This window comes from Fukomys damarensis, unplaced genomic scaffold (genome assembly GCF_012274545.1).
Source record: "Fukomys damarensis isolate Sample0158 unplaced genomic scaffold, DMR_v1.0_HiC HiC_scaffold_23, whole genome shotgun sequence".
Lineage (NCBI taxonomy): Eukaryota > Metazoa > Chordata > Mammalia > Rodentia > Bathyergidae > Fukomys > Fukomys damarensis.
The window spans coordinates 59,525,473-59,547,113 of record NW_022900935.1 but is presented as its reverse complement, the minus strand read 5'-3'; the positions used below and the strand labels follow the sequence as shown (position 1 = coordinate 59,547,113).

General features: G+C 59.7%; 2 protein-coding genes across 4 annotated transcripts in view; one reads left to right on the top strand and one right to left on the bottom strand.

The window, feature by feature from the left end:
• Nucleotides 1-5,547, top strand: part of Recql5 (RecQ like helicase 5) — a 36,676-nt gene extending 31,129 nt beyond the window's left edge. Inside the window, exons 8-20 of one of the 3 annotated variants that reach the window (XM_010618404.3) lie at nucleotides 768-986; nucleotides 1,193-1,292; nucleotides 1,441-1,477; nucleotides 1,609-1,667; nucleotides 1,749-1,822; nucleotides 2,178-2,271; nucleotides 2,533-2,667; nucleotides 2,991-3,505; nucleotides 3,651-3,735; nucleotides 3,971-4,195; nucleotides 4,394-4,463; nucleotides 4,560-4,996; nucleotides 5,296-5,547. In XM_010618404.3, coding sequence (XP_010616706.1) covers nucleotides 768-986; nucleotides 1,193-1,292; nucleotides 1,441-1,477; nucleotides 1,609-1,667; nucleotides 1,749-1,822; nucleotides 2,178-2,271; nucleotides 2,533-2,667; nucleotides 2,991-3,505; nucleotides 3,651-3,735; nucleotides 3,971-4,195; nucleotides 4,394-4,463; nucleotides 4,560-4,660 — 1,714 coding nt within the window. In that variant the 3' untranslated portion in view covers nucleotides 4,661-4,996; nucleotides 5,296-5,547. Of the gene's footprint in view, nucleotides 1-767; nucleotides 987-1,192; nucleotides 1,293-1,440; nucleotides 1,478-1,608; nucleotides 1,668-1,748; nucleotides 1,823-2,177; nucleotides 2,272-2,532; nucleotides 2,668-2,990; nucleotides 3,506-3,650; nucleotides 3,736-3,970; nucleotides 4,196-4,393; nucleotides 4,464-4,559; nucleotides 4,997-5,295 lie in introns of those variants that run through there. The other 2 variants (XM_010618406.3, XM_010618405.3) reach the window with 2 other exon arrangements.
• Nucleotides 5,533-21,641, bottom strand: part of Myo15b (myosin XVB) — a gene marked incomplete at its 5' end in the record, with an annotated part of 29,945 nt that continues 13,836 nt past the window's right edge. Inside the window, 43 exons of the mRNA XM_033767423.1 lie at nucleotides 5,533-5,993; nucleotides 6,168-6,308; nucleotides 6,435-6,568; nucleotides 6,704-6,837; nucleotides 7,128-7,243; nucleotides 7,408-7,553; nucleotides 7,673-7,769; nucleotides 7,862-7,939; nucleotides 8,031-8,125; nucleotides 8,231-8,346; nucleotides 8,428-8,501; nucleotides 10,196-10,272; nucleotides 10,692-10,764; nucleotides 10,855-10,918; nucleotides 11,080-11,231; nucleotides 11,613-11,785; nucleotides 11,898-12,009; nucleotides 12,192-12,333; nucleotides 12,406-12,524; nucleotides 12,722-12,840; nucleotides 12,952-13,027; nucleotides 13,602-13,661; nucleotides 13,840-13,952; nucleotides 14,415-14,652; nucleotides 14,749-14,836; nucleotides 14,922-15,162; nucleotides 15,240-15,338; nucleotides 15,471-15,549; nucleotides 15,695-15,937; nucleotides 16,034-16,137; nucleotides 16,300-16,398; nucleotides 16,559-16,640; nucleotides 16,747-16,823; nucleotides 16,914-17,014; nucleotides 17,228-17,389; nucleotides 17,771-17,843; nucleotides 18,044-18,222; nucleotides 18,304-18,539; nucleotides 18,638-18,733; nucleotides 20,071-20,201; nucleotides 20,313-20,370; nucleotides 20,674-20,730; nucleotides 21,392-21,485. Coding sequence (XP_033623314.1) covers nucleotides 5,922-5,993; nucleotides 6,168-6,308; nucleotides 6,435-6,568; nucleotides 6,704-6,837; nucleotides 7,128-7,243; nucleotides 7,408-7,553; nucleotides 7,673-7,769; nucleotides 7,862-7,939; nucleotides 8,031-8,125; nucleotides 8,231-8,346; nucleotides 8,428-8,501; nucleotides 10,196-10,272; nucleotides 10,692-10,764; nucleotides 10,855-10,918; nucleotides 11,080-11,231; nucleotides 11,613-11,785; nucleotides 11,898-12,009; nucleotides 12,192-12,333; nucleotides 12,406-12,524; nucleotides 12,722-12,840; nucleotides 12,952-13,027; nucleotides 13,602-13,661; nucleotides 13,840-13,952; nucleotides 14,415-14,652; nucleotides 14,749-14,836; nucleotides 14,922-15,162; nucleotides 15,240-15,338; nucleotides 15,471-15,549; nucleotides 15,695-15,937; nucleotides 16,034-16,137; nucleotides 16,300-16,398; nucleotides 16,559-16,640; nucleotides 16,747-16,823; nucleotides 16,914-17,014; nucleotides 17,228-17,389; nucleotides 17,771-17,843; nucleotides 18,044-18,222; nucleotides 18,304-18,539; nucleotides 18,638-18,733; nucleotides 20,071-20,201; nucleotides 20,313-20,370; nucleotides 20,674-20,730; nucleotides 21,392-21,485 — 5,020 coding nt within the window. The remainder of the gene's footprint in view (nucleotides 5,994-6,167; nucleotides 6,309-6,434; nucleotides 6,569-6,703; nucleotides 6,838-7,127; nucleotides 7,244-7,407; nucleotides 7,554-7,672; nucleotides 7,770-7,861; nucleotides 7,940-8,030; nucleotides 8,126-8,230; nucleotides 8,347-8,427; nucleotides 8,502-10,195; nucleotides 10,273-10,691; nucleotides 10,765-10,854; nucleotides 10,919-11,079; nucleotides 11,232-11,612; nucleotides 11,786-11,897; nucleotides 12,010-12,191; nucleotides 12,334-12,405; nucleotides 12,525-12,721; nucleotides 12,841-12,951; nucleotides 13,028-13,601; nucleotides 13,662-13,839; nucleotides 13,953-14,414; nucleotides 14,653-14,748; nucleotides 14,837-14,921; nucleotides 15,163-15,239; nucleotides 15,339-15,470; nucleotides 15,550-15,694; nucleotides 15,938-16,033; nucleotides 16,138-16,299; nucleotides 16,399-16,558; nucleotides 16,641-16,746; nucleotides 16,824-16,913; nucleotides 17,015-17,227; nucleotides 17,390-17,770; nucleotides 17,844-18,043; nucleotides 18,223-18,303; nucleotides 18,540-18,637; nucleotides 18,734-20,070; nucleotides 20,202-20,312; nucleotides 20,371-20,673; nucleotides 20,731-21,391; nucleotides 21,486-21,641) is intronic.

Genomic DNA, 21,641 nt, shown 5'->3' with positions numbered 1-21,641 from the left:
GGTCAGCTCAAGAGGGGCTGCAGCAGGGCCGAGGTAGTGGAAGGTGAGAGGGAGACTCTCACTGGCTGAATGTGCCCTCCAGTGACTAGGTACAATGCCTGCTCAGAACTGCTTGTTTAGCTGCTGTTTCTTGAGGGGAGTTCATGCCATATGCAGCACCCCCAGCCTCAGACTAAGTGAGCTGGATCGAGGTTTGTCAGGGTCTGCAAGGAACAGACCATTAAGAGACAAGCAGAGCAGCATCCTGAGGCCAGGGTATGGCCTTCTCCCACTGTTCCCTCCCTCTGTCACCCAGAGAAGGGTGAGGGACAATACTGTTACGATGTCCTTCAGAGCACTGCCTTAGTCTTCCTGCAGCTGTGGCACCAGCACTATCCTGCCCATTTCAGGGATAGGAATGTGTAGGTTTCAGAGGTACCGCGGTAGCAGAGCCAGTATCTGCACCAGAGCCTAAACTCTTGTGGGGGCAACCCTGCCTGAGGACAGAGGGAAGGCAGGAGCTCTGGACCCAGAGGAGTAACCAGACAGAGTAGTGCTCATGGCCTAGTCACCCCCATGTATCATATGACCTTGGGGATCCTGTAACCGAAGCTGTCCCCAGCTGTACAATGGGCAAAATCAGATGATGCCTTGTGAGACCCCATGAGGTGAGGTGTGAGAGGCCCAGTATGGTGCCAGGTTGTGACACTCGGCCAGCACTTGGGGATTAGGTGAATAAACCCTGATGCGTGCCTCACCCCTCACCTCTACCGCATTACCTGCTCCAGGTGCCGCCACTCTGCCATCGCCAAATATTTTGGGGATGCACCACCTGCCTGCAACAAAGGCTGTGACCACTGCCAGAACCCTGTGGCCGTGCGGAGGCAGCTGGATGCCTTGGAGCACAGCAGCAGCTGGAGCAAGACCTGCATCAGGCCCTCACAGGGAAACGGCTTCGACCCTGAGCTGTATGAGGGAGGCCGCAGGGGCTATGGGGGATTCAGCAGGTGAGGGGCCATGAGACCATGTCTGTCATTCTGGTGCTAAAGCCCGACCCCAGGTGGCACAGTGCTACATGCAGTCCCATGGGCCGTGCTGAGGTTTGGACCTTGTCCTGAGCTGTCAGGGTGCTGTGGACATCACTGTTCTAAATGCAGGAGTGGGGAGGGCAGAGCCTCAGCCTGGGGCTGCTCACACCCAGCCTGTCCCCCAGGTATGATGAAGGCTCTGGAGGCAGTGGCGACGAGGGCAGAGATGAGGCTCACAAGCGAGAGTGGAGTCTCTTCTATCAGAAGCAGATGAGTCTGCGCAAGGTGAAGGGGCAGAGGGTTCAGCAGATCAGCAACCCATGCAGGGTCCCACGGGTCCCCTGCTCACGCCTTCTCAGCCCCTTCCCTGGAGCTGGGTGGAAGCTGTCCAGCAGGACATGCTGCCTCATGGGCCCTTCATGCCATCTTTCAGGGCAAAGACCCCAAGATAGAAGAATTCATACCCCCAGGTTGGTACAGAAGTGTTTCCAGGAACTTGTGGGCCACGCCCAGGGTGTGGATGGTAGATGCCTCACTGGGGAGTTGGGGGACTCCAGAAGGCAGGAAGTCAAGTGGAAGGACCCATTCCTCCTCTCCCCAGATGAGGACTGTCCCCTGAAAGAAGCTTCTAGCAGGAAGATCCCCAGGCTTACTGTGAAGGTAAGAAAAGAGCAGCTCTTCACCTGCTGCCGGGACCTCTCCCCGATCTGAGCTGGGTGACTGAGTTCCTTTTCTCTGTAGGCCCGAGAGCACTGCCTGGGGCTTCTGGAGGAGGCTCTGAGCAGTAACTGTCAGGCTGCAGGGTCCACTGAAGGGTGAGTGTCCCAAGATCTCTGGGATGGGGGCACCAAGGGCCGGCCACCCAGGGCAGGGGGCTCTCTTAGCCTTTGTTCCTGAGGAGCCTACTAGAGCCTACATCCCCCTGGCTTGCTTGGGCCTCTCCTCCCCAGACTGTGACCTATCCTATTCCAGGAGCACCGGTCCTTCAGCCCCATCAGGGGGCTGGCATGGCCACACTTAGGTGCTGTCAGTGGCTGCTGCTGAAGGTCAGTGAGCCCAAAGAGGCCTAGTCAATCCCTGTGTCCATCCTCACAGTCCTGGAGGAAATCCAGCTGAGGTCTACAGGGAGAGGGCTCAGGTCCTGTTATACGTGCTTATCCCTCCCCACAGAGTGGACCTTCGCACCAGGGCTGTGGAGCTAGAGCACGAGATGTTCCGAAATGCCAAGATGGCCAACCTCTACAAGGCCAGCGTGCTGAAGAAGGTGGGCCCGGGTGGGACAGCACACCTCAGACTCAGGGTAGGAAAGGGCAGCCCCTCCATACTCCAAGACTGCTAGCCCTCTGGCTCCAGGAACCATTTGAGTGTAGAGCCAGCTTCCTGGCCAGCGGACATGTCTCATTACCCTCGGGAGGACTGGGACTTGTCAGTGTCCTTCCTGTGCCTCAGAGGAGAGGAGGACTTAGACTGGGGCTATCAGGAGGATCTCATGGGTGCCGTGGCCTCCCTGTCTGACCCTGCCCAGGTGGCCGAGATCCACAAAGCCTCCAAAGGTGGGCAGCTGTATGACATGGGAGGTGGCACCAAGAGCAGCAGTGCCCAGGTGGAGCCCCCAGAGCCCGATGAGTATGACATCCTACCAACCTCCCATGTGTACTCGGTGAGTGGTGTTCTGGCGTCTACCCCAAACCTGGGTCTGGGAGAGGCTTCTCCTTTGTCCCCCGGTGGGCACAGCCTCTTGGTCTCTCCTGGTATCACAGCCTTGGCCCTAGGGTGCCAGAGAAGGCCCTGGAGCCCTTTTGGTCTGCCAGCTGAGCCTTTTCCAGCCCTGGTCTCTTCTCCTATGAGCCTGACCCCCAAGTGGCCCCTGTCCAGCTCCCCCCTCCCTCCTGAGAGCTCCACTCCAGCACACCACCGCTGGAGCAGCCAGCTGGCACCTTCGGGGAACCTGAGGGTCTGCACCTTCCCTCTTCTTCCTCACAGCTCAAAGCCAAGAGGGTGGGAGCTGGCTTCCCCAAAGGCTCCTCCCCATTCCAGACGGCCACTGAGCTAATGGGAAAGTCTCAGACACAGTCTGTAGGGGAAGGTGAGCGGGAGCCCCCCAGCCAGCCCTGTGTTCTCCAGGAAGAGGACAGAAGTGAGCCCCTCCCTGGGCCAAGTGGAGAGGCCCCTACTGGTACTGCTTATTGGCCCCCAGAGAAGAGGATAAAATGCTCCTCTGGAGACAGGTCTATGGACAAGGCCCGGACCAACAAGAAGCAGCAGCGTCTAGCTGCAGCAGCTCCTAAGGATTCTCAGAGTATCGCCCGCTTCTTCTGCCAGAAGGTGGAAGATCCACCTGCACTTGCCTCGGCCCCAAGGGCAGAAGGTATCAGTCCCTCCTGTGGGGGGGTGCAGGGACCTCTCATGGCCCCAGAGAAGTACACACAGGAGGAAGATGGAGCCCAGGGACATATGACTGCCCTTCACACAGAGGAGCGTTCTGGGGAGCGGCCAAGGTGAGGCATAGTCATGGAATCCCATGTGTCCGGAATCCAGCAGCGGTGTACCCTTTGCTAGTGGGCCTCACTGGGCTCTGCTGGCTGCCTGGGCTGAGGGAGCAGCTGGGCCTGGAACTCTGATGCTGCTCTTCCCTCTGGCCAGCACCTGCCCACTCAGAGATCAGGGGATCCTGGAAGCACTGCCCCATCCTGCAAAGGATACACAGAGAGGCAAGCGGCATCAGCAGGTATCTCTAGGGATGAGACCATAGGGCAAGATTGCGGGGAGGGAGGTGGCCTGTGGGAGAGGTCAAGAGCTGCTTCTCCCTGGTCAGGGATTCAGAGGAAATCATTTCTTTCCACACCCTAGGGGCAGATGGGCCGGCTGGAGGGAGCTGCCTGATGCTAAGGCATAGTTTTCTAGAGGGAGAGGCAGAGCTAGTGAAAGTGACCACCCTCCCTCCCCACTGTGGCCCTGTCTAGGAGAACCCAGAGATCCCTGCTCAGAAGAGGCCTCGCACCTCAGCCAAGCCCTCCATCTTAGCAGAGGGCAAGGGCAGCACTTCAGCCAGTGATCAGGGCACGTTGAATGCCATAGCCCAATACCCCTGCCAACTCTCAGCTCCTGGCATCTCCCTGAAGGAGGCTGCCGATGTTGTGGTCAGGTACCTGACCCCTTTCTACAAGGAGGGCAAGTTTGCATCCAAGGTAGGGTGAACAGGTGGGCTCTGCCCTCCCCAGGGAACTGGGTACAATGAGGGGAGGTGGACAGCATGCACCTCAGACCAAAGCAGGGCAGAGCAGGTGAAGTCTAAGTCTAACTCCTGCTATCCTGGGCCTGCCGTGCACTTGGACATGGCTGTGGTGGCTCCTGCTCTTGCTGTCTGTCCTTTCTCTGCCTTCTAGGAGCTGTTTAAAGGCTTCGCCCGCCACCTTTCACACTTGCTGACTCAGAAGACCTCTCCTGGAAGGAGTGGTAAGTGCCAGCATGGCCAAGGCCCGGAGGCTTTGGGGGTCTGCAGGGCAGACACTGGCCCTTACCTCTTCATGTCCACCTGCTCTGAATCCACAGTGAGGGAAGAAGCCCAGAGCCTCATCAAGCAGTTTTTCCATGGCTGTGTGAGGTGCGAGAGTGAAGCGGACTGGCACAACTTGTGTGGCCTACAGAGATGACCCACTGCTGGCCTCACAGAGCTGGCCACCTCCCCAGACTCATGAGCCAGCCTAGGCCTTGCTCAGAAGTAGGGGGCTGTGCAGGCCTGCTGGTGCCAGGGGCACCATCTTTCTCAGGGTCCTTCCCCCGCTAGCCATAGCTCACTTTGGAAGTGGTTCCAGGTGCTTCCGAAGTCAAGTCGGAGGCCAGGGGTCAGCCCACCTTCCTGCTTGCACAGCCTGTGGTTCTTCTTCAGTGTCTTCTTGTCTCCCCTAGCCCTCATGGCTGGGTTTTCTGGGTCAGATCCCCAGGTTAGAAGGTGGCAGGTGGTGTGGCTGCCAGCAGGGGCAGGGCAAGTGGCCCTTCCAGCCTAGGCCTTGCTCAGAAGTAGGGGGCTGTGCAGGCCTGCTGGTGCCAGGGGCACCATCTTTCTCAGGGTCCTTCCCCCGCTAGCCATAGCTCACTTTGGAAGTGGTTCCAGGTGCTTCCGAAGTCAAGTCGGAGGCCAGGGGTCAGCCCACCTTCCTGCTTGCACAGCCTGTGGTTCTTCTTCAGTGTCTTCTTGTCTCCCCTAGCCCTCATGGCTGGGTTTTCTGGGTCAGATTCCCAGGTTAGAAGGTGGCAGGTGGTGTGGCTGCCAGCAGGGGCAGGGCAGAAGTGGCCCTCCCATCTCATACTCAACAAATTCTTAGCCAGGGGCAAGGCCCACCTGTCTAAGGTATGGGGCCTGCTCAGGGCCTCTGCTCACCCTCTTCCTTTAAGATGCCAGCTTTGCCTCAGATGCAGAGCTGGTGGGAAGAGGGCTGGCTGATAGGCCCCATGCCTGTCTCAGATGCAGGCCTGACTGATGTTTACAAAAGGAATAAAATATTGTTTGCCCAACACACATGTGGAGTTTATGTGGGAGTTTTATTTCCTCAGCAGCTTCTTCCATCCCTGAGCTCGGGCTGACACTGAGCCTGGGTGGGTCCTTGGGGCCAGGTGGACATCTCCCCCAGGCTGGCCAACATGAGATGTCCAAGCCAGGTTCCTGAAGCCCTACATGGGCCTGGCCCACCCCAGAGGGAGTGGGGCTACTTTTTGGCCCATCTGAAGTCACTATGGCACGCCCTGCCCCATAGCCTCCACTTGGGCCAGCCGGGTTTTTCTGTGGCAGATTTCAGAGCAGAGCCAGGTGAGGTCCAAACCAAAAATAACCTACTGGCACCCAAGGCAGAGGGTCCAGGTGGGACCTGGGCTAGGGTAGAGGTCTGGCCCTCAATGGAGGCCGGGCCCCTGGGGCTACTGGGGCCACTGAGTGGAAGACGTGTTGCCATCCAGCAGGAAGATGATGGTGCGGTATAACTCCTGGGCCTGCTTGGAGAGAGACCTGTCAGCACTGGACTCCCCGTCAGTCCCCACCACTGCCCTGCCCACTGCCCCAGAGCTGTGGCTCCGCCCTGAGCCTGGGTTCCTGCTACGTGCCAGGGCTGGGAGGAGGCACTCATACCATCCTTCCTGACGGCATCAGAAGCCCTGGCCATTCACCTGTGGTAGCTCCAACCAGATGGTCTGGGGATTGCTGGCCAAGCCATAGTTGAGTTCCAGTCCAGGGGGCCCGTTGTCCTCCAGTGGGCTCAGCAGGTGGACCCGCTGCAGGTCCTTCAGGGCTATGGAGCAGCACGTTGTCTAGGGGCAGCAGAGACATTTTCTAGGGGCAGAGCTTGGTTCTTCTGGGGTTGGGGGTCAACATACGGTGCAAGAGGAATGGCCCGAGGGTTCCCAGGACAGCACTGGGGCAGGAACTTTGCCCACCTGGGAAGTGGGGTCCATGAGGACAAGGTGCTGGCGATTGAGCCCCAAGAGGGCGGGTCCAGGAAGCACCAGCTTGCTCACTCGCAGCACCACGTACACAGTGTAGCCAAAGAGAGGCAGCTGGCGTGTAGCCTCTGGGGATAGAGGAGGCCCGAACATGAGCCCTGTGTTCCTAGGGCAGGTGAGGGACAGGCAGGCCTAGAAGCCACCTTGCCTCTCTACCCTTGGCCCTTCCCTCCTGGACATGCAGCCCCCTTTCCCAGACCCACCAATGAAGCTGATCTTTGCTTCTTGAGAGCTGTGTCCTTGCAGCCGCCTCAGCTCCTGGCTCATCAGACTCTCTATGGTGGCCGTGTTCACCTGCCATTGCAGTGTCTTCGGTATGTAACCCAGCAGGTCTTGCCTAGTATACACAGTCTGGCTTAGTTAGGCCTGGGACCATGGACCAGCACGCGGTGCCAGGTAACTGAACAAGTGCCCACTGTGGCTAAGACTAAGACCCACATAGGAACAAGGTGAGCACCCTGCCCAGAGGAGCTTGGAGTGGTGTGGAGAGGACAGGTACCCACTGCTCCCGGCCAGTCTTAGCAGGGCCAGGAAGGGTTAAGTGGAGGGGCCTGGCCTTGGAGGAGGGAGTGGGGGTGGTGCCCAGGGGGAAGAGGCACGACAGGAGGTGTGCCCACGCTCACGTACTCTGAGGGGGAGCTCTTGCTGGCCCTGCCCAGGTGCTGGAGGGCAGCCAGCTGGGCAAGCTGAGCCTCTGCCTGGGGGTGGGCCATCAGCTTCCCCTGTAGGTAGTCCCGCAGCACCTGAGGAGGGAGGGCCGTAAGGCGGCAGCTGTGCCCCCAAGTCCCCAGCCAGCCCTTCAGCTGCCACAGAATATGCCATTCGGAGGTGGGCAGAAGTGGCCCTGGCAGGAACTCTACCCTCAAGCTGCTGGGGCTCTGCATGGCAGCCGAGGAGCAGGGCTGACCTGGCCATAGTGGGTCCCAATGTAGATGGGGTGGTCGAAGTGCAGCGGGCTCTCCCAGCTGAGCCGCCGACTGTGCAGGCTTGTGTCCTGGCCCAGCATCACAGTGCCGAGGTACTCGTGGGGCCACAGGGGCCGAACCAGCTCACCTGCACAAGGAGTCCAGGCCAGCATGTGCCCAGGGCCGCCCTGCTGGCCCGGCACTGATGCTGCCCCCTGGTGATCAGGAAACAGCCCGGCTCCCTTCCCTCCCTCTGCCTGGGCTCACCTTCTCCTATGATGAGGAAGAGGGCAAATTCCTGTATTTCCTGGGGGTCTGTGATGCCCATCTTCCCACACATCTCCTCCAGCACTTCTCCTGCCACCTGGGCATGTGGACGGGGGGAAGGAGTGTGGGTGGGAGGCTGGAAGGCCCAGAGCTGAGGCCCAGGCCTCCTTCCTCGGCCCCTTCCCTCACCGTGAAGGTCTGCAAGTTCGTCCTGTAGTTCACGCCCCCGGGCAGGTGGATCACAAGCTGGCGGACTGCTTGCCCCTTCTGTCCAGGTGGGTTGTACGGTCAGTCACTGACAGTCAAATCACAGCTGCCCTGGGGAGCCCCAGCAGGCCCATCCTTCCACCCCCAATACCAGAAAAGCTCGCATTTCGCCCGGCAGGGGCAGTCGCTGGCGCCCCCCGTATTTGGCTGTGCTCTGGAGGTGCTGCTGGCTTTTCTGGGCCAGCTCTGCAGAGAAACCGGGGTGAGGAGGTCACGAGCCTGTCCCAGCCCCTCCCCAGCCAGCGAGCTCCAAGCCCGGGAATCTCCATCTCCCTTCCCCTCCCACGGCACCTTGGCTGGGCCCCGAGTCCTGCAGGAACTTGGTCACGTAGGGCATCAGTGTGGTGGACGGGGGGAAGAAGCCTGTGAAGAGGCTGAGGAGGCTCCAGCCCCGGGCACAGTGCTCTCTGTGGGGCAAAGAGCCTGGGCTCAGGCTGGCACTGTGCCAAGCAGGACCCAGAGGCGCCCACCCCACCAGCCCTACTCACGGCTGGGGGTGTCCCGTGACCTGCTTGATGACCTGGCAGTACATCTCGTCCCTGAGCTCCTCCTCCTGGCACAGCTGTGGGGACAGGAAGGGCAGGTGGGCAGGGCAGGGGTAAGGCAGCAAGGCTGAGGGCGGCATGGGGTCTGAAGTCCGGGAGAAATCCTTAATGGCTGTGGGCTAGGGTCCAGACAAGGTGACAAGCAGCGGCTGCTACTTGGTCTATCCATCTGTACAACTAGTCGTGTTTCTTTCCTCTTTTGGAGTGCTGGGAATACAACCCAGGGCCTCGCAAGTGCTCAGCCCATGCTCTACCACTGAGTCACGCCTGGGCCCAGGCCACTCTTTCTTGGGGGTGGGTGGCACTGGGGATCAACCTCAGGGCCTTTGCCCTGAGCCACATCCCCAGCGTTTGTTTTATTGGGACAGAATCGCACTACATTGCTCAGTTGCTTCATGCTAAGCTTAAACTAGCAGTTGTCCTGCTTCAGCCTCCCAGAGCGCTGGGATCACCATGTCCAGCACCACTCTCTTTGAGTCACTTGCTTCGCCCATTTCTCTGGTCTCTCAGTCATCTGTGCCAGCTCCACCTTGCCTCCTCACCTTCCAGAAACTGCAGGGCCTTGGCACCTCTCCCTGCACTCCGGTTTCTCAGCTGTCCTCGAGGACTCTGGTTCCTGCCTCCTGCCTCCTTGAACCTCAGCCTTCTCCACTCAGGAGTCTGTGGCTTCAGACCTCACACAGCCAAAACAGACTCTGTCACCACCCCAGACCTGCTCTTCCTCACCACAGTCACTGCTTTGGGCCCTCACACCCACAGCCAGCCCTTCGGGCTCTGAATCTTCCTGCTTCTCCCCTTGGCTGCTGCTTTGGGCCAGGCTGTACCCTCTCTTACCAGGAGACATTGCAGTAATTTCCATTTGCCTTTATTAATGATTATTATTTACTATTTTTTGAGACAGCTCGATATGTAACCCAGGCTGGTCTTGAACTCACGGCAATCCTCCTGCCTCAGCCTCTTGAGTGCTGGGATTACAGGCATTCCATTTGCCTTCAACACCCCCTAGAATCTCAACAGCTACAGTGATTCTGGGAGATAATAGACCATGTCTTTCTTCACAACCTCTCTTCAACACTGAAAAATCAAGGTTTTTACATTTATTCCACAAGGCCTGCTGTGGGCCAGACCACTGTCCCTTCACTGTCCTTGTCCTCGAAGCTGGCCTTGCTGGAGCTGAATCTTGCTCTCATCCTGTCCCCTTTGCCCTTCCCTTGTCCAAGGCCCTGTCCCCATGTGCATGTGGCTCACTGCTTTGCAGATCGCTCACAGCCTTCTCCGGGCAGCGGCCCTTCCCCTGCCTTAGTGTTCTCCCGAGGACTCTTCCCTCCCAGACGCGTCACTGCCTCCTCCTGTGAGAGTGTACGTTGCAGGGATTTCACCTATTGGCTTCACAGCCACCACCCCGCAGCGTGTAGTAAGTGCTCAGTAAGTACTGTGTGATTAAAAGGAACGGTAACTGCAAGTGCGGTGACGCAGGCCCAGAATCCCAGCATTTGGGAGGCTGAGGCAGATTACCTTGCGTTCAAGGCCAGCCCAAACTACAAAGCAAGACCCTGACTCAAAACAAAAAGCAGAACCATAAACAAACAAAAAACAGTAACCAAGGGATGGGGGGTGGGGGGGGATCCCGTTCAGGTCCAGGCAGGAGCGGAGAAGGAAGCGGCACTCGGGGCTCCCTGCCCCAGCTTGCAGCACACCCGCCTTTGCTTACCTTCAGCAGCTCATACAGCAGGGCCATCTCGTCCTTGCCACGGGGCTTAGACTGGTCCCCCATAAACTGCATTAGAGCTACAGGTAGGATAGAGAGCTCGGTGAGCTGGGCTGGAGCCTGGCCTGACACACTTGTGCTGTACAGCCCTTCACCTGCTGTCTGATGTCTTACTCTCCAAAGGTACGTGCACCAGGCTAGGCAGCTGACTCCAGCTTTACCGAGAACAAACAGGCTCAGGAATATTTTGTTGATGCCGAGTCTACGAACACACAGTGTCTGCTACATCCAGTCATTGCCTTCCAGCCCGTCTCCACACAACTCAGCCCATGGGTGGGACGACAGGTAGGGGAGGGCTGTGGGGGTCCAGGAGCCTCCAGCAAGCTTCCCTGAGTTGCAGGCTGGGGCAGAGCCAGGCAGAGCTCAAGGAGAGAAGGGGACCAGGGACCTGGGTCCAAGGCTCCCTGGTGCGGAGACCTAGGAGGCGCATGCTACTCACCCTCAAATCCCGCCACAGCCCTCTTGCTCATGTTCTCGTCACTGAGGTGGATGAGTGATTCCTGGATGGGAGCCTGTGGCCAAAGAGGCTGGGCTGTGGGTCTGGGGTCATGGGAGTCAGAGGGCAGATCTGTGGGTCGGACTCCCCCACTCCCACCCCTCACCTTGCTGCACTGCACTAGGCTGGCCATAGCCTTCGCCCTGGCGCCTCCTGCTGTCAGGTCCAGCCTGTGGGGTCAGAGGGGACAGCCTTGCTCCCTCAGGCCTCCTGCCCTTGTTCCAGGCCTTGGAGGGGATGGCGACAGCACTAGCCTGGGGGCCCTGAGCAGGGGGTTTGTGTTGGGAAGGCTGAGGATGGACACACACACGAGTTGGCTCAGGGTACTCACAAGGTGAGAGGCTTCCGGAAGTAGCACAGTGCAAATTCCTGCATGGTGTAGTTGTGGGAATCAGTGGACAGGGAGGTGCAGGCCATGGAGGAGGGCAGGCTGGTGGCTTCTGAATCGTCACTGTGAGTCTGGCTCTGAGGGTGGGTGGGGTTCTGGGAGCACAGGAAATCTAGTCCCACCCGAGGGCCCACGGCCTGTCCTCGAGGCTCTGCCTCGAGGCCCCACTGCGCCATCCCCATCCCTGCCAGACCAGAGAGGAATAAGACCAGAAGTCAGGAAAATCAAGGCTGTTTATTGGCAGCACTGACCTAAGTAGGCTGTGGGAGCAGAGGGGCACAGGGCCCAGCCCTTCTCCACAGGGGCTGACAATATCGCTGGTGAGACAAGGCAAGAAACTCAAGAGCAGGCAGAAAGGACAGCAACACACCAGGCCACAGGAGGCCACGGGAGGTGGGCAAGCCTCGGGACAATCACACTCTCTCCTTCCTCAACTTCTAGTTACGCCTGGCCTCCGCCTCCCCTGTCTTCCTCACCTCCGCGGCCCTGTCCCACTGAGCCGGCCCTGGCTCTGCAACCTGTGGCTGACTCTTGCGCTGCCAGCTGCTCTTCAGCTCTGATGAGAAGGAGTAATCAGGAGCAGCAGCTGGCTGCACCAGGTCAGCAGGAAAGAGTCCGGATCGGCCCCCAGCAGAGCCAAACTGCCAGCCTAGAAGGCATCCCAAGACAGTGGCTCACCCACCTGGCCCCTCCACCCCTCGGCAGGCTCTGCCAGTGCAGCGCCCCCCTGCGCCAGGCCCTTCAGCTGGCCCTGGGGATACCTGGCTCTAGGGTGGCCACTGGCAACAGCTTGATTAGTTCCCCACGATGAAAGCTGAGGAGGCTGTGGTCATCGGTGATGTAGCTGCGCAGGGCGATGACGAAGCCAGAGTCCTGCAGGCAGGAGGGTGAGCAGGCCAGAGCAACTGCCAGACCACGATGGGCCTCCTGCTCCACACTGGGGCTTCAGGGACCCTGCCTAAACTCCCAGCTCCACCCAGGGACCCAGGCAGGGAGAGCCATAGCTGGGAGCGGCTGCCCACTGTCTCCCTTGCCCCCACCCGGCCTGCGCTTGCCTTCCTGAGCTCACTCAGGAACTGCTCCACCATGGCCTTGATCGCCCTCGCCTGGGCCGTGTACAGCACCAGCTGCTCACTCTTCAGCGACAGCTCCAGGGTGGAGCCGCCCCGGCACTCCACACCCAGCACCTCGGCAAAACTGGGCACAGGGTGGGGCGTGAGCCGGCCGTCCTGCCGCCCTGCCCCCAGCCCTGGCTCTGAGCCAGCTCACCTGTAGGAGCAGAGTGTCTTCAGCTGGTCCAGGTGGAAGCTGGGGCCCTGGGTAACACTGAGCAGTCTTAGCCCCCGGTGAGACACGCCCAGCAGCTGCACATCGCTACCTCTGTCTCCCTGCGAGGAAGGTGGGTGGCTCAGGGCCAGGCTCCAGGGTCCTGGCACTGCCAAGACGCCAGGAGCTGCAAAGGGCCGGTGGCTGTCTTGTCTTCTGCAGCCCCGGCTCTCACCCTGCCTGCTGACAGCCCTGGCCTGTGTGCTGGGGGCCCAGACTCAAAGCTCAACGCTCCACGCCCTACCCCGGCATCACTGACCGAAACGGGGAAGATGCGGGAGAAGTAATTGGCCCAGTTGTTCCGAGCGGCCACCACGATGCGCTTCTTGATGTTATCTTCAGTGGTGGCGAGTGAGTCCAGGCCCACCCCAAGGTCTCCTGTGGGCAGGAGGGGCCCAGACTGTCCTTAGAGTGCTGCTGTGGCCATTTCCTCCCTCAGAGCAGGCCCGGAACTCCTGCTCCCTGACTCCAGGGTTCTGGGACACATACCCAGCAGGTCTTTCATTTTGTGCCGCTCATCCTGGGAGATCCGGACACAGGACTCAGCAAAGGTGTCCCGTAGAATCTGGGGACAGAGCAAGGTGGTCACTACCAGGTCCTGAGGCTAGAGCCCGGCCCAGAGCTGCGTAGAGGAGAGGCTGGAGGGCCCAGTAGAGGTTGCCTTCACCCTATAGTGCTCCCGGGAGACACAGCTTGGGAGCAGGCAGAGAGGGCTCCCAAGCCTGCCCATGATGTCTCCCCTGTCCCTCCCGCACGGCACCTGCACTCCTTTCCTTCTCCCCACTACTGTTGGGTCAGCTGAGATAAGCTGCCCTGAAGCGGACTATGGTGGGGAGGGTGAGGACCACGGTGGAATTCGGAGGGGCAGAGACCGAGTCCTGGGAGCATCCAGAGGTGGCAGGGAACCATTTGTGAAGTCCCTACTGTGTGCTTGGCCTATGTACCGTATGCACTTTGTAAAACGCAGTTAATCAGGGTCCCTGCTTCCTAGGGACTCTAGGAGGCAGGGCTTGGCACAGAGTGCCCTGGAAATGCTGGCTGCTACCATGCCCTCACACAGATGTACCCTGGCCCAGGTGTTAGGCTGCAGGGCCCTAGGATACAGATGTGGCAGGTTGGCAGGTGGACCAGGCTCTTACCTGTTCACAGAGTAGCCGGAGGCAGTACGGATGGCTGAAGTTCTCCCGGGGGTAGAACACCTGGAGCAGGCATGGGAAAGCTGAGTCTTACCTGGCCCACCCCTGCCCTCCCAGACCCAGAAATGAGCCTTGGAAACGTGGGTCATGACGGGAGATGCAGGCGTCCCAGTTTGGGATCTCTACAGCCAGCCTCCTCACTGCAAGCACGAAGAGGCTCAGGCCCCACCCGCATGCCTACCTCCTTTCTTAGGAACAACTTCCAGGGTACACTGGTGTAGGAGAAGCACACACTGGCAGAGGGCAGGAGTAGCTGGGTGGAGACCCTCTGGTCCTCCATGGGCTCCACCAAAGCTGGTAGGGGAAGGGGACAGAGCCTCAGGCTAGGGAATGCCACAGCGGGAAGGGTGAGGTCCAGACAGGGAAGACCTTCATCCTTGTCTGGTTTGCCCAGCTCCGGCTGTCACTCCGGCCCTCAGCATCATCTCCTGTCTCCATTTCTGGTCCTAAATTTCCCCTGGTGTCCCTGACCCCATCAGTCAGGGTCACTAAATTCCCTATGGGGTTGTCAGGCGTGACTTGAGGGTGACACCCAGTCTGTGAAAATCCCTCAGTGCCAGGCAGGCTGCAGGGTGCCCAGGCCCTGCCCTGGACAGGAATGCGGAAGCTGAGGCTTCAGGGCTCCAAAGTCCGGAAGTGCAAGCAGCTGACTTCAGCCATGTGGAGATGGCTGGGGCCCTGAGTCCCAAGAGGCTATTGGGAGTCCTTCCCCCGCCCTAGCAAAGCCTGCTGTGTAGGAGACATGGGGTTCCTCACCACTAGGCTCTGCTGAAGGGGTCCGGGGTTCCTCAGGCAGAGGCAGAGGCAGAGGCAGAGGCAGAGGCGGTGCTGGTGGGGGTGGGGGTGCCGGGGTAGTGGGTGGGGTTATGCCAAACAGGTCCTGGAGGGGCACCTGCTTCTCCCTGATGGAGATGGAGGGCTCTAGACGTGGCCGGGTCCTGGGTCGAGGAGCCACAGCTGGTGGAGGGTCCTTCCCCAAGCTGAGGGCCAGTGTCTGGGGGGACACAGAGAAGGCAGAGGGCAAGGCCAACGTTGCCCTGAAAGCCCTGGGCTAGAGCCCTCCCCCTGGAGGGAACAGACAGTGGCTCACCGATGGGGGTGAGTAGGCACCATTGATCCCCAGCTTGGCCAGAGCCTCGTCCTTAGGGTCATTTTTCTTAAGAAAACTTTTGTGAGGCCTTGTGAGAGAATGAAGGGGTCACGAGGTCCACAGGGTGATTCCCTGGGGAACAAAGGCCCTGGTCACCTCCCCCTGGGGCCCACCTGATGGGCTGCACGGGCAAAGGTATGGGTCCAGGGCGGCTCTGGTACATGCGGATGATGTTGCGAATTTCCCTGCTGGGCTCCGACGGAGGGGACGTGGGGTCGGAGCTGCTCACTGTGGGCCTCTGGTCCCGGGCCGGCCTGGCCTCTTCAGCTGCCTCAGCCTCAGCCTCTTTTGCAGCTTTGGTTCCATTTTGTTTCAGTGGCTTCTTCACAACTGGGGGCGGAGAAGGGGGCGGCACTGACGGGAAGAGCAGAGACAGATTATTAAACACTGTGTAGGAGTGCAAGAGCCCCGAGGCCCCTGCCCATCAGCACCTTTGCTGGTTTCCTCTTCTTCGTCCTCCATCTCCTCCCCCTGGGGGATCTGGATCTTGGCTGGAGGCTTCACCACCTTCACCTTGATCTGCTGCTGCCCTGTAAATGCCCCAGATGGTCTTCTGTCACCCACACATGCCTGGCAGCTCCTCTAGCCTGCCTGTCTGGGCTCCCGGATGGGCCACAGTGACACGCAGCCTTCCCTGGCCAGGCCACCCCAAGTACCCTCACCCATCTTCTGGAAGTAGTCCCTTTTCTGCTGGAAGCTCTTGGGGTGCCAGGTCCTGTCTTCAGCCCCCTCCGAGGTCTCCTGGTAGAAGGGAGAAGTGAAGCCTGCCACACGGCCACACGCTCACCCCTGCTCCCAACATTCCAGCTCCTGTCTCATCCCTGTAGCCCTGGTACCTACCATCCCCACCCCAAGTCCCACCATCCAAATAGCCTCTGCTCTTTACCCTTGAGCAGGCACCCGCTGGTTCCAAATCATGCTCTGGCTCCTCCTGGGGGACAGGGGACTTCTTGGGCTTGGGAGTGACAGCTGGGGAGGCAGCAGGTGGCGCTGGGGAGGCAGCAGGTGGTGCTGTGGGGGCAGCAGGTGGCGCTGGGGGGGCGGCTATGGAAGCCAGGGCTTGGCGCTGGCGTTGCTGAGTCTGCTGCTCTAGGGACAGGCTCATGGCCTGGTTGGTCATCTGCTGGGCCTATGGGGGATAGGCCGTGGGCCAGGTTAGAGCCCTGGCTGGCCCTGCACCATAACCTGGCCCTCCCCAGCAGCCCCGGGGCCCTGCTGCCCTCACCAGGAGCAGCGCCTGTTGGTTGATGAAATTCTGCTGCTGCACCGCCAGCTCCCTTGTGTCCAGGCTGGGAAGCAGGGGCTGTGGCTGCGGCGGCACCATCATGGCTGTGAGGGCAGCAGGTGGGTCGGAGCAGATGGGCACCATGGTCACACTCGAGGCCCTCCGTGCCCAGTGCCCATGGACTCCTGCTAGGGCCCTCCTCCTAGTGTCAGGGCTGGCAGCTACTCTCCTGAGAAGGGATCCTGGTGACCTCAGCTCAGCCCTACCTGGCACGGCAGGGACTGTGCCCATCGCTGGCATCATAGGCATGGGTGCAGACATCATGGTGGGCTGGTATCCAGGCATCTGCATCATCCCTGGGTACACTAAGGGGACAGGTGAGTCCCTACCCAGGTCACCTCCCTGCAACCCTGAGCAAAGGCAAGATCACTGCCCCAGGGTGCTGGCTGCCTGAAGGGACCCAGATCACGCCCAGCTCTGTTGCTGCACCTGGGGGCCCTGGGCCAGAACCAGCCCCAAACTCACCCATGTGGTAGCCCTGCTGCCCAGGCCCAATGGAGCCCCCTCCCTTCATGCGGCTGCTCAACGCCCAGCCTTGCTCCAGATCCTGAAGGGACGTGGTCACACCGTCAGAGGTAGAGCTTGATAAACTTGGAAGGGGCAGCAGAGGCCCAGGGGGCAGGATAGGCTGGAGGTGTGTGGGGAATACTTACACTGAAGCCCGCAGTGAGAACAGGCTCAAAGAGGTGGTCTAGGAAGCCATTCAAACTCCCTGATGTCCGGGCCTCCCCTGTGGGGCAGGGACAGGTTGGTGGATCCTGCTGGAGGTGGGGCTGCCTACACCCATTCCGGTCACTCTGCCAGCCTCAGTGTGGCTCACCTGTGTGGGCTCTGCTGGACAGTGTTGGGGCTGGACCCGGAAGAAAGCCTGGGGGCAGAGAGGGTGCCTGCACACCAGGGGCGGGCGGGATGTCCTTGGCTCTGGAGGAGAGAGTAGGTCTGGCTGAGGGGGCTGCCGAGTCTGCGAGGGGAGCCCAGGCGGGGATAAGAGGCAGAGGCTGCTGTGGGGACGAGGTAGGAGGAGACCGAGGGGTGCTGCAGCAGCATCTGTTCACCACAGGGTGATAGGAAGGCTGCAAGGGTGACCACTGGGGCAGGGGCGAGCGGGGGACAGGGGCGCTGGGTGGCACCTACAAGCCAAGGGGGGTAATGGGGTAGCTGCGTGGAACAGCCGGGTCCCCCAGATCCTCGGTCCGGCCGATCAGGTCCAGCACAAAGTCGCAACCAGCCAAGTCTTGCCATGCATCACCAGAGTGCAGTGACACGGACCAGCCACGGGGAGGCACCTCCAGGCCTCTGCACGGGACAAGAAGGGGCAATAGGACTGTGGTCTGTGAGGCAGAGGACCGCCCTGCCAGGACAAGGAGTGGACGGTGAGCCAAGGGGAGGGACCCTGCAGCTCTCGGTACTGTCTGTGAGGCCCTGGGGCCACTCAGCCAGCACCTCCTGACCTACCTGGTCGCCCCGCAGCTCTACCGCTCTCCTTGTTAGAAATCTGGACTGCGGGCTCTCACTCGGCCCCTTGTTTAGACTGCTCTTTGCTCTCCATCTGGAATCCACCCCACTTACCTGAAAACACCTGCTGCCCCTGAGAGAGCAGCCTCGTCCCTGGAGCCCAGGAGGTGTGTGGTAGGGCAGGAGGCTCTGGCTGCACTGTCCCATCCCAGATTCCCGTACCTGCTCTGTAGGATCCATCCAGCAAGTTGCTCCCCTGTGGTCCAGGATCCCACTTCTGCTGAGTAGGACTCCTCTGCGGGAGAGGGAGTGGGGCAGGGTAAGGGACAGCGGGGTGCACCTGACGGCAAGGGGGTCCCAGACACAGGACAGAAAGGAGAACACAGTCATAGAAGCAGGCAGCAGGAAGGCAGAGGCAGGAAGGAGCCAGGGAGGGTAGGGGCAAGCCTGGCCCCGCAGTGGGCCTGGGAGGCCTTTCAGGGAGGTGGGCATCACCGTTGAAGGTGTAAACGTCTAGCGCCATGCGGCCCCGCCGCCATCCGGCCTTCCATTCCAGCTGGGTGGGAGGGTGGGCTCGGGCAAACCCTGGGGCCAGCGGGGTCTGCTCCAGGGCCCCCAGCAGCTTGTGCTGGCACAGGGCCGCCATGCCCTGGGGGGCCTGGTCAGACACAAATCTGTGGGGACGGCACAGAGCTGCCGTGAGGTGGGGGAAGACACGAGCCCCACCCACCGGGCCCCCTGGCCGGTCCCATTACTTGAGCAGTGGCTTCTGCAGCGCAGGTGTTGGGGGGAAGGCGCTGAGCAGGATGGCCATGAGGGCCCAGCCTCGCTGGCTCTGCTGCTCATCTGGGTTGTGCCAGAGCTGGGCCACGAGCTGGCTGAAGAGCTCGTCCCGAAGCCCTGGCTGGCGCTGCCCCTGCTGCACCAGGTAGGTGCCCATGGTCTGCTCCTGCCAGGACTGCAGGGATCCATCTCCCAGCAGCCGCAGCATCTGTGACACAAAGCCAGGCCAGGGCCGGAAGTGCAGGACTCTCACGTGCCGGTCCGGCCCCTGTGAGGGCCCCGTCCCCTCCCGGATGTGTCACTCACCACCTTGTTGATGGCCAGGGCGTGCTGAGGGTTCTCTCCCTCCAGCCGAGTCAGTGGCCTGGCCAGAGGCTGCCCTGGGCTGGGCAGGGAGGGCTCCTGCAGAGAAGAGTGACACAGAGCTTGTCCTCTGTGCTGACCAGGGGAAGGACAGCCCTGGGGGACCCCCACAAAGCACCCTGGGGGAAGGGGAGGGCTGGGGCATAAAGTCATCTTAAAAATGTGTCTTTCTGCTGGTCTCTTTTGATTCTGGTTTTTTGAGACAAGGTCTTGCAATGTAGTTCAAGCTGGCCTTGAACTCACTATGTAGCCCAGGCTGGTCTCAAGCCTGTTGCAATTCTCCAGTCTCAGCCTCCTGAGTGCTGAGATTACAGGCATGAGCCACCACACCCAGCTCAGAAATGCATTTTTTTTGGTTTTGTTTTGTTTTGGTTTTTTGAGACAGGGTCTCACTATGTAGTTGAGACTGACCTGGAACTCACTATGTAGCCCAGGCTGGTCTCGAACTCACAGCGATCCTTCTGCCTCAGCCTCCCGAGTGCTGGGATTACAGGCATGCGCCACCATGCCAGGCAGAGAAATGCATTTCAGTAGTTCTTTGATTAGGAGATTGATAACCATACTTGCAGAAAGCAGAAAATTAAAAATTAAAATGACTATTAACATTCTACAGCCAGAGATAAATCATAGCATTCTAGCCTCTCATTCTTGTGTGTTGGTTGGTTGGTTTTTTAAAGACTTACTTTTGTAGTGGAGGCTGGCCTTGAACTCACTATATATTGTCCAGGCTGGCTTCAAATCTAAGTGATCCCCATTCCTCAGCCTTACAAATGCTAGGATTTCAGGCTTGCGCCACCATGCCCAGCACTTGTCTTAATTTCTATGCATAGAGACATACATCCTAGCACGCATCCCCGCCCCCATTTTTTTTCTTCTGTGTGGGTTTTTTTGGTACTAGGGATTGAACTCAGGGCCTTTACACTGAGTGACACCCCCAGCCTTTTTTTTTTTTTAAGATTTAAAACAGTCTTGCTAAGTCACTAAGTTGCCCAGGCTGGGCTCGAATTTGTGACCCTCCTGCCTCACCTGTCTAGCGTGTTAGGATTACTGGGATTCCACTATACGTGCAGTTTTGAATTCTGCTTTTGTATTTCACACCATAGCCTGGACAGTTTCCGTGTCAAACATTCTTTAACGAGTTAACTTCAACAGCAAGACAATAGCACAGGTATACAAAGGTGTGGCCTCACAGACTGAATAACGTCCACAATGGGCTATTTCGGTTTAATGGATATTTTCAGAGCAGTGTGGCTTTATCCACAGCCCGGATAGCTGCAGAAGGTGGAGAAAGGGAGAGGCCAGGCTTCTTCCTGCCTGGCAGGTGCTAACCCTGGGGAACGCTGGGCCAGCAGGAGGCGCACAGGCCTGGGGCCCACCTGAAAACTGGTGGAGATGAAGCTGGAGAAGGGGAACAGGTCAATGTCCGGTGGGAGGGTTTGGCTGGGCCGGGCGGGAACCTCAGGGGGCAGAGTCTCGGTGATGATTCCAGCCAGAGCATCCTGGTGGCCTGGGAAGGAGACACCCAGTGTGATGGCTGAAATAGAACCAACCCTACCGTCCTCATCGGCCACCAGCCCTCATCTGCAGGGAGCTGGTGCGAGGTAGCAGAGAGACTCACCTCCTGCTGTCCTCAGCATGGCTGCCAGCTCAGCTGGGATCTCCAAGCGCTCCAGCTCCTGGTGGACAAGTTACCAGGAGGTGAGAGAGGGACCCACTGTTCTCCCTCACTCCCTGGATGATAAAAATATCCTCCCCGAAGACCAAGGACTCTGGGCGTGGGTACTTAAATGAGCAGCGCCCCAAGAACCCTTCTAGGGATAAAGGGCACGGGAGAGCCACAGGTACCTTCTTCCCCTCAGGGGACACATGAGGGTCAAGGCCCCTGGCGACACCCTTAGGTCCTGCCTTCCCCCAAGCTGTGCCAGGTATGGGGGTTCAGACCCCATGCAGAACCCCCTCCCCACTTGCAGGCCACTCACCATGCTTGGCACGCTCCCTGAAACCCTGCTGCGGCGCCTGCCACACCAATGCCCAGGCTGTGGGGAGATGCAGGAGAAGCCAACGCCCCTCGTCGAGACCCTCCTAGGGCCTCCCGGCAGCTGCTCCCCAGCTCAGCAGGTGAGCTATTCCCTGGGGCCCCTGAGGGACCCTGATACCCTCAAAAGAACAACAGGCCCAGAGGGGCAGCTGCCTGGCACGCAGTCCGCCCCTGGCTTGCCTCAGCCTTCTGAGCTCTCACTGGCCTCTGTGCTGTGGACGTCACTGCCCGTCTGCCAGGGTACCGGGAAGAGGGCAGGAAGAAGGGAAGAAATGGTCCCAGGGGACAAAGTCCAGCCAGGGAGAGGCCAGGGAGGGGGGCAGCGTGTGGTACTGACCTTTGAGCAGCTTTATGGCCCTCAAATTGGAGTCATTGGGCAACGGGGAAGAGCAGGGGCCCACAGAGGGCTGGAGGGGGTGGAAGGAACCCCAGGGAAGAAGGGGCCATGGGGGGACAAAGGAGGAGGCAGTAGCCTCCTAGGGCCCCTGGCAGGACAGAAGGAAAGGGAAGAGTTCAGGGATCAATGGCCTCTGAGCCCTGGGCCCTGGGAGGCTGGGCTAAGATGCTGAGCACATTGGAGCTCAGCTAATTTCCAGATGAGGCTGCCTGGCTTGCACCCCAAGCCTCTCCAGTCCAGCTGCCTCCCCAAACCCTGTCACCTTCAGCCTCTGTCGCCTCTGGAGCAGGGGCCGGGCCACCAGCAGTACAGTGTTCAGCCGTGCCAGAGCCACCCGTCGCAGGAGGTATAGTTTCCTGGAGGCCGTGGGGGGTGATGAAGCGGTGAGGGCTCCAAATTTACACCTCCCGCCGGGTACCTGAATCCTCTGAGCCTGGGCATTCTTGTAAAAACTGACTCTGACTAGTACAGAGAATTTTTTTTTCTGCTTTTGGATTCTTTTCCTTTTTATT